At 35.4% G+C, this 12,218-nt stretch overlaps 1 protein-coding gene across 1 annotated transcript; it reads right to left on the bottom strand.

Moving 5' to 3' along the window:
* Window positions 1–1,287: 1,287 nt before the first annotated feature.
* On the bottom strand, window positions 1,288–10,776 carry LOC141597233 (arginine--tRNA ligase, chloroplastic/mitochondrial-like). Its single transcript, XM_074417609.1, has 18 exons — window positions 10,626–10,776; window positions 10,132–10,169; window positions 9,904–10,037; window positions 9,748–9,823; window positions 9,556–9,657; window positions 9,258–9,473; window positions 8,269–8,349; window positions 7,115–7,198; window positions 6,880–6,984; window positions 6,529–6,707; window positions 6,241–6,325; window positions 5,744–5,930; window positions 5,523–5,592; window positions 3,081–3,150; window positions 2,112–2,201; window positions 1,847–1,915; window positions 1,650–1,748; window positions 1,288–1,550 (listed from the first exon to the last, which is right to left on the bottom strand). The coding sequence occupies exons 2-18, from the start codon at window positions 10,138–10,140 to the stop codon at window positions 1,440–1,442; spliced, it is 1,767 nt and encodes a 588-aa protein (XP_074273710.1). The 5' UTR covers window positions 10,141–10,169; window positions 10,626–10,776; the 3' UTR covers window positions 1,288–1,439.
* Window positions 10,777–12,218: the final 1,442 nt, after the last annotated feature.

Raw genomic sequence — 12,218 nt, 5'->3', positions numbered from 1 at the left:
AAAAAATTTGGCTAATCGGGCGAAAATGGTTTGTTGTTTGAGGATTTTCAATTTTAGGATCAATGATATGAAAATATGATTTATTTCTTTTAGTAATTTCTTAGAATGGAAAAATGCTAAAACTGCATTAGTGAGAATTTCCTACAATATCCCAGTATTTTTGAAAAAACTCTGCAGGAAATCCATCGGGACCTGGGCATTTATCTGCGGCTAAACTAAAAACAGTTTGTTTAACCTCTTCCCTACTAATATTACCTGTAAGAAATCTGTTATCTTCGTCTGTAATTAATCCAGAAATAGACTTAAAATCTTTATTCTTGTCGAAATTACAAAGATGATTTTTCGCAAACCTAAATTTAAACTCCTCGGATATTTCTTGCTTTATGAGGTTTTGATCAGTAATACAAACACCATTCTTATTTGTAAATTGTTTAATAACATTTCTACTACGTCTAATCGTAGCATGAGTTTGAAAAAACTTGGTATTATTATCTCCAAAATTAGCTTTGTTTATACGAGCTTTTTGTTGTCAATAAACACGTTTATAGTCAGGGAGTGCATCGGACTTTTTCAACCATCTCAATTAGCCAAAACAAGTTGAATGACCTTTCCAAACTCTCTCTCTTTTGAATGGAGGAGTGGGGTATTATAGTATAGTATTAAATTATGTTCCACTAGACCTAAAATACTACTACAACAACAACAATAACAACAAAGCCTTAATCCCAAAATGATTTGGGGTCGGCTAAATAAATTATCCTTTAGAATTGTCCACGGTTGAACGCACACCTCAAAATGCGAATAGAATAGGGAAAATAAAAAACAAAAGAGCGGAAATGTAAGGCAAAGTCAAGGTAAATTTACGAGTTTTAAAATCGAATTCGGAATTTCTTTTATAAAAACTTAAAATTTAAATCGAGAGAAAAGATTAAAACACTTTTGAAAACCGAAATAGCATTAAGAATCCGGAATACCTTAAAAGTAAACCAAGTAAAATATATAAGAAAGTGGTTGGTAAAAAAATAGCACAAATTCGTTATAGGGATAATTTCAATCCACAAAGGAGCACAAATTTCCACAATAATTGGGTATTATATTAACCGTTTTTCTAACGTGTGACCTAAGGACACACATTAGGGCACATATTAGAAAAATCGATATATTAGATTAAGTTCTTACATGCTCTTTTGTAAATACAGTTCATCATCTAATATCTAATCTTTATCTTTAAATATAGAAAAACAATAATGAGTTGTCAAACTGTCATTAAAAGTAGGAAATTCCATATAAAAAACAGTTTTTTAGCAATCATAAATAGATAAAATATGACCAATGGTCAATGAATACATTTGGCTACGGTCAAATAATGCTAAAATACATAAGAGCGTTCTACATTAAGGGAGTTCTAATAAAGTTTCTCATAAATTGCAGTAGAAATGTCATAATTTGTACACAGCCGTAATACCAAGTAGTTCAAAACACTTGCGCATCACCGTCACAGTAGCTTCACATAATAAGAGTCGGCTTGTTTCCTCCGCCGAACCGTTCACCTGAAATATAGATAAAGTCAAAGTAAACTCATAAGCTTTCTTCCCAACAAGTAAACTAAGTACAAAGTAAAATTTTGCCTAGTGGTAAAATTTACTTACCTTACAGTTGGTGTAGAACTGTGTAAAATCTTCTGACAAACCGTACAAGTATTCACATATTACATTAGGCAATAGATTAGTACAAGCCTCCTCGACAATCTGAAATAAAGCTTACTTACATCAGCCAATATGTCATAGAATATCAAAGATTACTGTGACTCGGTAAGATCTAGATGTTCTGAAAATAAAAATTTCACCTCAGAGAACTGCAGCAAATGAAGCCCCAATGTACGCTCATCCGCGTGATCTAAAGCTAACTCTCCACCCTAAATCAAAAAGTCATCAGACAACTGACAAGTATAACGGCACCCACCCTGTCTAATAATGATCTTTCTAAAATGTGTTAAAAGCCTCCATTATCATGACACAATGCAAATGAATGTCAAAATGCCGGATATAAACATTACCAAAACGTTCAGTTGCAAAATGAAAATGGAAATCACACAGTGAAAGACAGCTCACCTTCTTCAATTCTTCAATGTTTTTACCAGATTTTCTAATAATCGAACAAATCCGAGCATGTGTATAGAGTAAATATACAGCAGTCTTTCCCTGTCACCAAATATGGAATGCATGTGATAGATTAAATTGGGAGAAAATAGGCGTAAGTAGATCTAAATGTTGGAATGAACCAGAATATGAAAAGGATTATATTGTCCCCCTTCCTAGCTTCATTTTTATTTACTTTTCCAAAAATAATACCGCCTTTTAAGTTAGTAAGGTTATACGAGAAATAATTGGAACACCTACTCGTCGCCGCCGCAGCCACTAGATCCACACACCTTGGAACCACCGCCATTCAACATACATACTCGTTAAGCTAGATTTGGCAGCGGTATAGAGACGGTCGAGGAGGTGGTGGAGAGAGGATGAGAAGGTGGAAGTAATTGGTCGAGGATGAGGTTTTTAGCTTTGGGGTGGAGTCGGAGGATGTAGTGGCTGTTAAATGTGGTGTGTAGTACCAAAAAACTTAGATCTATGGGCGGCGCACCATGACGGCGTAGAAATGGAGATCGCGCGGTGGTTAAGGGTGAGAGAAAGAGTGATCCCGAGGCTTTAGCGACGACAGTTGGGGAAAGAGTTGTAGGGCGGTGTTGTGGCGAGATGTTTGAGTGGGGAGGTGACGAGGTGTAGAGAGAATAGATGAGAGTCTGGGTGGCGCGTCACTCTGGTGAAGAGGGTGTTTTCTAAAGATGCACACTTTATAGTTTATACACTATTCTTAATTTTAGCCTCAAAAGCAAATGCTATGATCCCAGTGAATCGGAGTGAGTGAAGGACTAAGGAATAAACTAGAGGACTTTCCTCGTTTTTACTTTTTATCGATGGATTTGACCTATCATTATATTCTAAATATTCTTGACTGACAGATTTAGGGAAAGTGGACATCGTCACTAATAATGAAATTTAAAAGGTGGAAAAAAAGAATACCTTGTCCTTAAGCATCTGATCAAAGTTAAAGGTGTAGTTGGTGTTTCGATTGTCCCTCAAATCAAAAAACCTGAGGGGGAGAAAAACAATTTTAGAAAAGATATGCAATCAATGAAAAACAATCAGTACGTGAAGAAAATAGAAATATATGAACATTATTGCAGCAAGTATGTACTAGGTGGGTATTGCGTAATGCGTAGTAATACAAAAAATTTTGAATTTCTTCTGAACAATACATTCAGAAGTTGACTACAAATAATGATGAATCACAAATTCGTGCAAAAAGATGGTATATTCAAGTAGCTGTGACTCTGTCCAGCCTGATAGTTCATAGTGTCTCGCATACCAGGATGTGTAATTACACTAATTAGAGAGAGAGCCTTAAATCAAGGTTAGTCGATATATTCAACCTCTACCTTCAATCACATCATACAGTTAAGGACAATGAAAAAGAAAAAACATTTCAAGATCAAATTGTGAGATACCAGCACAAAAGCTAGGCTTTTGAGGGAGATAGTAAGAAGACAGCTCAAACTTGAAGCTGGCAAAAGCTAATGGACCCATCCCAAAGCTAATGGACCCATCCCAGACCTGGTGAAACTAGAAAAACTGGTGAACTAAACCGACCTGACTCGAGGCTAAAACCAACACCCACTCGACTTGTGTCGGCCCAATCTCGACAGTAAACGACCCGTGACCTCAATATTGACTCGACCCGATAGAGGACCCGACAACGACTTAGCTTAAAAGCAATCCAGATGAGGTCAATTTTGTTTGAGAGAAAAGTTTATTACTTCTAATTAGGTAAATTCCGATATGAAATCGGAAGAAACATCTAGAATCTCATTTGGGCACTTATGACCCCCACACTCTAGTCTAGCCGGAAATCAATGGGTGAATAATGAGTTATAGCATGATACGCTGCTTAACCCCAACAAAAATTTCAACTTGACATTCAAAAAAAAATCGACTTAAAAGACAATAAACGGACCTAATGCTAAATGAGGTCGACTTCAAATAACTAAATATTTTTTAACTAAAAAAGATAATAAATGGACCTAATGCTGGTATAACTATAAACATGATATTACCGCTTACCACGAGAAGTTTTTTTAAAAAAAAGTATACACGAAAAATCTTGTTGACTAAATGATCTCAATAAAACCCCTACACATAAAATGTGTCTGTTCCGACGCACCGTGAAGCCAATAAGACCCAACCCGAGTGATACAATGATAAGATGTGTCAGTATCCTCAAACATAGAACACGAACAGAGGAACATACAAAGAGTCGTGCTTGTGACGGTCTCTTCAAAGAAACCTCTCACAGCTCCTCCCCACTTGCCCCTTTGTCTCACATCTCTTCAAAGGGACGGATTTTGTCCGTCACAAATGAGAATTTGTGAGGAACATAATAGTTGCTCTTTTTAAAGAGCGCCTTATAGATATAAATTTGCTGAAAATAGCTTTCCTTCAACAGAAAAATACAAGGGAGTCGGAACTTAGTTTAAAAAAATGCACTTGAGGCATGCCTAGGCGCAAGGGGCAGTGAGGCGCCAGATGTGAGGCGCATGGCATACAAAAGGCGCATGAGGCACACCCAAGGCGCAACTAGTGAGGCGAACTACTGAGGCGAACCAAGGCGCAGACGAGGCGCATTAGTGTGCAATTCCATATTTCTTTCCAAATTACTTTATTTTACCCTTGTTTTCTCCCCCTTATCCTTAATTTTCACTTTTAAAGTACATGTTAGCCCTCTTCAAAAACAAAAAAGGGATTATTTTCAAACAAAATTTGATTGTGAAATATGGATGTTCTTCTGAAAAATCAGTGTGCCTCGTGTGCAAAAGGCACGCGCCTTCGCCTCGCATCTTGCGCCTCAGCCCCTTAGGACCCCATCGCCTCAGTGCGCCTTCCCAAACTAAGAGTCGCAACAATATTAACTAGTTTATGAAACCAGACGAATTACAAGAAAAGCCATGATCCTAAGAATCTTCCATTGTCATACAGTGCATCATAAGGAATGAAAGAACACAAAAACTATACTGCAGAGTAGAAAACAACATACGTTGCATGGCAAGTTGATCTGTTGATGTTTGGATTTGGTTGTATCAGTGGTTAGGTGCAAGTGAAGGAGTCTAGTCAAACAAAATCCCACAAGACATTTCATGATTTTGTATGCTTTGTTCATCTGACATAATTGGCCAAAACAAAGGGAAGACCATGGTGAGTGTCAAGGATATGGGGTGGAGCATTTACGGTTCTAAGTTACAACTCACCAAAAACCCTAAATGTCGTCACGTCGTCTTATAGAACTATCTTACTCAATACTTGTTGGTCCATCAAGAAATACATCTTGACAGTCGTGCAAATTTGCATAGACCAATAAATCATGGAAAGGCATATGAAAAGCAAAAAAAAAAAATAAAAAAAAAAACATACTTCACAGCCCCATAACCAACTGCTTCAGCCGTCTGCTCAAGTTCCTCCTCAGTCCACTCCGAAGTCTTACCTATAACAGCTCATTTATTTTGTAAGCAAGAACTAAAATAATAAGCTATAGAGATGCCAATTTATAGATTAACACTTCTAGGAAAAACGTATATAAAGCAGCATGGTGAAGTAAACGAACACATGCAAAAGTAATATTAAATTTGTAATACCTCGCTGATTGAGAGCATATTTGCTCCGATTTCTCGCTTCATCAAGTAAATCAACTAGACGAACTACTTCGGAGCTTCGAGTACGGAAACGTTTGCCATCTTCTCCCAATACAAGACCAAAACCCACATGAGTAACTTTAGGGTATTCATTGTCCTCACGAGGAAGCCAACCAGCTTTCTTCGCTGCCTGTTAAATATATTTATAAATAAATAACAGATGTTGAAGGACAAAAGCAAAGATGTACAAAAACAAAACATCACATAGCCTAAACTAAAACTAAAACGAGACTCATAGCCTAACTCACATCCTTGCGGATCGATACCCGACTTACCCTAGCTATTTGCTAAGGTAGTTGTTTTAATTTGGTTGATTAGGTGAAGCGACTAAACCTACAACAATAAAGTACTCCAATTTTGACAAAAAAAATTCTAAGGTTGCAGCCTTGAAATACCGGTATATAATAGACCTTCACAGCTTATGAACAGAGCATACTTACATGGAAGACCATTTCAAAGTGCTCACGCTGACCAGCGTCAGTTACATAAATAATCCAATCAGCCTTTTCTTCATTGAGGCGGTACCTAATTAATGCAAGCAGTAGGATAACCATAAGTGCAATTTTAGACGTGACAGTCACACAATAGCCAAAGCCTACAACGGATGAAAATAGGCTAGTGAAATTTGGGAAGACGGCTGCGAGTAATGGTGAAGCAATGACAAACTAGAAACACTCGAGGCTGTAAATTGACCACTAAACACCACAAATAGCACAAAAAGCACTTACCAAAGAGCTGCTAAATCAGTGGAAGCATAGTTGAAACCTCCATCTCTCTTCACAACAATGAGAGGTATCCTTTTTCCTTCAATTTTTATAACCTGGGCTCCTTCGCTTTCTGTAATCAGACCTTCATTGTTCAAACCCTCCAAAACGCTTGGAATATATGGATTGTAGAAACTTTCTCCCTAAGATGTGAATTTAAAAAAAAAAACGCTAACAGTGAGCAGAGCTTGAACCATTTTGGAAAATCACAAAGAAACAAATAAATAATGAGCAAAAGTATGCATAAATATAATAACATACATTCTCTTCTCAAGAAAAAAAAAACAAAAAAAAAGAGCAAATGTATGCATATACCTTCTCCTCTATGTGAACACCGAGACGTTCATAAACATTCTGAAATTCCCTACGACTAATTTCACAAATCTGAGACCATGCCTTCAGATACTTGGGTTCTCCACCCTATGGACAAGCAAAATATGCATAAGGGCACCAAGATACAAACAATAATCATCCATGAATGAAACAAAGAAAACAACAAAACTCTCCCAAATAACATAAAAACTCGCATGTGCAAGAGCTAATCATTTACCTGAAGTTGTACAACTGCCTTTTGTGCCCTTTCCTTGAAGATAGCATCATCGTCAAATCTTTTTTTGGACTGTTTGTAGAAGGCCTGGAAACACATCAGATAAATTCATATCAAAAACATTATCACTATTTTCATAATAAGCCATGTAGGTTAACTGATCATAAATCTTCAAATGACAATAGAAGGAGAAAAAGCAATTGATAAAAGAAAAAGAAACATCTTTAACCTAAACTTCAAAAGATGGAATTCTGAAACAAAACATTTTGAAAATTTTATAGCGTAACAAGAATGGTATATCTTTAACCTAAACTGTGTATAAGCAACATTTCAAATAAATCACAACCATTTATTCGCATTATAACGCAGTGCTTTGTAAAATTTTCTGAAACTTCACCTGAATATTTCATTTAATGTTGGTTGTTGCATGATTTAATAAGCTTCGAAACTTCATTGATGTAGAAAAATGGATTACATTATACCTCATGTCACTAAAGGTAGAAATTTCTCAAACACAGGTAACTAAAATGAAAACTTTATTTCACGTCACCAACGTAAGTTTGAGTTAAGGCACAAAAGAGGAGATCTCCATAAGAATCTTATTGAGGCGATTAGAACAATTTGAAAGCAAAATATCAATTTAATCCAAACACCATCAAAATCAATGGAAGAAGCTACTTTCATGAACATGCACCACACCACCCTGACACTGACAAAATCTAAAACCAGTGAGAGGCTAGTTTTTTATACGATTTCAGTAAATCAATAGTTTCGAGAAATCATAAATCTTAGATTAGATTCATACGGACACAAAATTCAGTAGGCGTTATTTTAGAAACCTAATAGTATTCGTCAGATCAAAAGCTTCGACAGGACTTTTGTAGCTTTTACAAGGATTTCCTATTAAGATAGCAATTAAAATGAATGAAATGAAATGTTCGAAAGAAAGCATGTTCATCTTATAATACACTTAATGTCGAATATTAGTATTCACTTTACATAGTTTACAATGTGATCAAATGTTCACAGAAAACTCCTGCTTTTGTTATGCACTGACCCTCGTAATCCAATCGAGGCTGTAGATCATAAAGGTGCAGGAGCAAACATGGGAAAATACGAGTTAACACACAAGATCCGACATACAATATCCTACTTACCTGAAGATCCTTAATAGGGATGTCATTCTCGTCCTCCCACCGTGGAAAATGCTCAAACAAGAACTCAATCAGCATACCAAACTGCATAAATAATCAGGTCTTTAAAATCAAAGAAAACAGAAACTATGAAGACCTGACCAGGATAATGGCTAATACCATAGTAAGAAGAAACGAAATTCCAAACAACTAAATATCAAAACTTCACACGATAAGTTAGAAGCTTCTATCTTATCAATAGTAACAATTACGCAATTAGAATAATCTATCAGTCTACAAGAATAGAATAAAAACAGAATGTTAGCTCTTGGAGAAAGCAGGACACTTTAAGGAATTACTACTACTTCCTCCATTCAACTCCACTCTACCACTTTCAATATTGTACACTATTCACAATTAAACATTCAATTTCAATTTTCTCTCAAAACATAAGTGAAAATATATTCATATGGAATCTTGTTTGATTCGTCTTTACGAGTACGTTAAAAATATCTAGCTTTTATAATTTTTGCAAATATGTAGCTAACGACATTTAGCGCATAAAATACGCGTTGGCAAACGTGAAAAAGCAAAGTGGTAGTGTGGAGGAGTTGCATGGAGGAAGCACATACAAGTAAAGTAATAAGAAGCATCGACACAAAGCAACCCTATTTACAAGTGGTCGTCCAGTAAGACGAAAACGTCACAAAGTGATTGGATATACTTTTAGAGGGGAAGGGGAAACGAAAGGACGAAAGAGGGGGAAATAGAGCGATGTCATTTTTTCCACCAAATATTTCCTTTTTAAAGATGTAAAACTTCCTATTAGGCTAGAAGCAATGTCGTTTACAACATACAAATTTGTGATATCTTAAAAATTTGAAAAGCTAGAAGCACCAAAGTGATGCTTCTATTTTGAGTGCTAAAAAGTGATTCAGGGTGTTCTCAAAATAGTTTTTAACTGGCAAGACAAAAACTAGGCCAAACACATACTAAGCAAATATCAACTATACCTGTGTGCCCCAGTCCCCAACATGGTTTCTTCGGAGCACTTCTACACCAGAAAACTCGAGTATCTTTGCAAGGGTGTCCCCGATAATAGTTGATCTTAAGTGTCCGACATGCATCTCCTTTGCAATATTAGGAGATGAAAAGTCTACTACTGCCCTTTTGATGGACAATTTTGGAGCCCATGTCTCTACGCCTTCTGTAAGCATCTTTTGTATCCTCTGAACAAAAATTATTTACCGGTTAATAGAACACCCACAAAGAAATACAGTAAAAAGTGATGGGTCATGAAATTATAATCACCTTAGCTAACCACGTCTTTGACAAGACAACATTCACAAATCCGGGCCCTGCGATAGAACAGCTCTCAATCATCTCTGATTCCGGCAAATTTCTCATGATAGCCTGAGTAATTGAAGCAAAAAAAATATCAAGAAAGATTTCTTAAACACATCCAAGTACAAGCATTAGATTTTCAAAACTAAAAAACTCAACCTCGCCAACCGATCGTGGATTTCTAAACTCGGGCATTGTTGCCTTAATCTTGCCGAACAAGCCCATAGCATTGTTACTGCATCAATCATAGACACTTGACTTATCAAAGATGCACAAAATATCAAATTATGCTCGACAAGGGCAGAGTATAGATACCACTGATAGTCACCAAAGTTTGTAGTGCAACAAGCAATTGAGGGGCGCACATCAGGCTCATTCGGGACAGTCACTCGAAGCGACTTGTCAAACACTTGTTCTAACAGTTGCTTGACATTACCAACACTTTGTTCCTGGAAAACATATCACACTGTACCATAATACCGCCGCCACTATATATAAACTATCGCAATAGACGTGAAACAATGACGAGAAATTTGAACTTACCGCTGACATGGTGTGGACAAAGTGGCGAAAATATAGATCTAATAAAGCGGAATAAACAAAACCATGTATCAGCAATAGTTAAACTAATAGTCTTCGAAACTCTAATTAAAAAAATAAGTACTCTTGGGATCGTAAGTTAATAAAAAAAAACCCTAATTGCTGAATTAATAATTCAAAAACTCTAAAATAACAAAAAAATACGTGCCGGGCTGATGAGGAAAACGGCGCTATAAAATAAACAGATTAGAAAAGCGAGAAAATGATAGTGACTAGGAACAAGGAGTACTATTAACGAGGGGTGAGCAAAACCGTATATCCAATACGACCAGGTTAAATTAGGTATACGCATTCCGAGTACCCGGATCGAATTTATAGATTATTAATATAAGCCATGTTGTTTTTGAAAATTGAAGGAACATACAAACACACAATGCAATATCAGTATAGCACTTCATTGACACCAATCTGCCTGAGTAATTTACAGCAATAAATACCTTGTTGATGTCGGAGTGCGGGAAGAGTAAGTGACGGCGGCCGGCGAGAGACAAGTGTTGCAGCCGGCGAGAGAGGAGTGCGGTGGAAATTCTAGGGGTTGGTTAGGTAAAGAAGGGAAAGGGGTTTTGTTTGATTTAGGAATGAATGAATGAATGACATCTAATTCGTAGTGTACGGGTTAGCGGGAGTACGATTTTTTTATTTTCTTTTATAGTAAAACCGAGCTAAAAACCGTATATTCAGATTCGTTTTTGTACGACCTCACCGAGATCCGATATGACTTACGAAGTATATGGTTGTATATAACGAATCTATATGTTGAGATTACATACCAATCGTTGGTTGGCGCAGTGGTAGCATGGGGTTGCCCCTTGATAAAAGTTAAGTAGGAAAAGATTTTCAACATTATATCACTATGAGTTTTAATTCTAATTTGTCATGATATATCCTCAACAAACTTTCCCTACTAACTTGAGTTTTAATTCTAATTTGTCCTGATATATTCTCAACAAAGTTTCCCTACTTAACTTCTTATCATGTGCTGTAAGGGCACATGTTAGAAAATCCGTTATTTCTTTCCTAATTTTGTCATATCTTGTTAACAAATGTTATCTTTTGTGTATAATTTAGAATAAATCTTCTCCTTTTACGGCATTACTTTTTCACATACAAAATTTACTCTCTCACATACACCTTTTCACTAATTTTTCATATCATACTTCCTCCATTCAACTCTACTCTACCACTTTCTTTTTTCACGTTTGCCAACGCGTATTTTACGCGCTAAATATCATTAGCTACGTATTTGCAAAAATTATAAAAGTTATATATTTTTAATGTACTCGTAAAGACGAATAAAACAAGATCGCACATGAATATATTTCTACATACGTATCGAGAGAAAATCGAAATTGAATACACAATTGTGAATAGTGTACAAAAGTGAAATAGGTAGAGTGGAGTTGAATGGAGGAAGTACCATTTTCCTAAACCTAAACAAATAATTCTTGTGTGCACTTTTTCCCTAAAATCAAATTTAATTATTCTAAATACTAGTTTTCAACCCGTGCAAAATTGCACGGGTATATTTTTAATAACATTGTCGTAAATATTTAACATTTAAAAAATATTAACCAAAATATATGAATATTTTATAATCTATTTTTCTTATAATAATGATAATAGATTAAAACACTGAAAAAATGCAATGTTAAAACATGGTATAAAGTATATTAAATGCAATGTATATATAACAATATGCATGTCATACAGAAAAATTATATCTGACTGAATATTTTTATGAGATAATAGTTCCTTTTTTTAAAAAAAAATGAAATTTCTAGTATGTTGTTTCCTTAATTTCTTACTCCATTTACGGTTAATTTAAACTTAAATTTAGTAGTTAGTATTTTTATAAAAATATTAATTGTTATCAGTTGATGTATTTTTTCTTGTAATTTATCATCGTAGTAAAAATTTGGACTTAATTTTACTTTATTATTCACTAATATTTACGTGTAAAAAATATAAACGTAAACATTTACGTCTAAAACTTAAACATAGTAGTTTTTCAGCAATTAATTCCAGATATT

Source organism: Silene latifolia, chromosome 8 (assembly GCF_048544455.1).
Source record: "Silene latifolia isolate original U9 population chromosome 8, ASM4854445v1, whole genome shotgun sequence".
Taxonomy (NCBI): domain Eukaryota; kingdom Viridiplantae; phylum Streptophyta; class Magnoliopsida; order Caryophyllales; family Caryophyllaceae; genus Silene; species Silene latifolia.
This window is presented reverse-complemented; position numbering and strand designations above follow the sequence as displayed.

Bases quoted from the DNA above. Each gene is read 5' to 3' on its own strand.
- LOC141597233 (XM_074417609.1), bottom strand. The intron at 9,474-9,555 runs GTGATTATAATT...ATTTTTGTTCAG, and splicing joins CAAAGACGTGGTTAGCTAAG to AGGATACAAAAGATGCTTAC. The intron at 2,202-3,080 runs GTATTCTTTTTT...ATTTGGTGACAG, and splicing joins ATCAGATGCTTAAGGACAAG to GGAAAGACTGCTGTATATTT.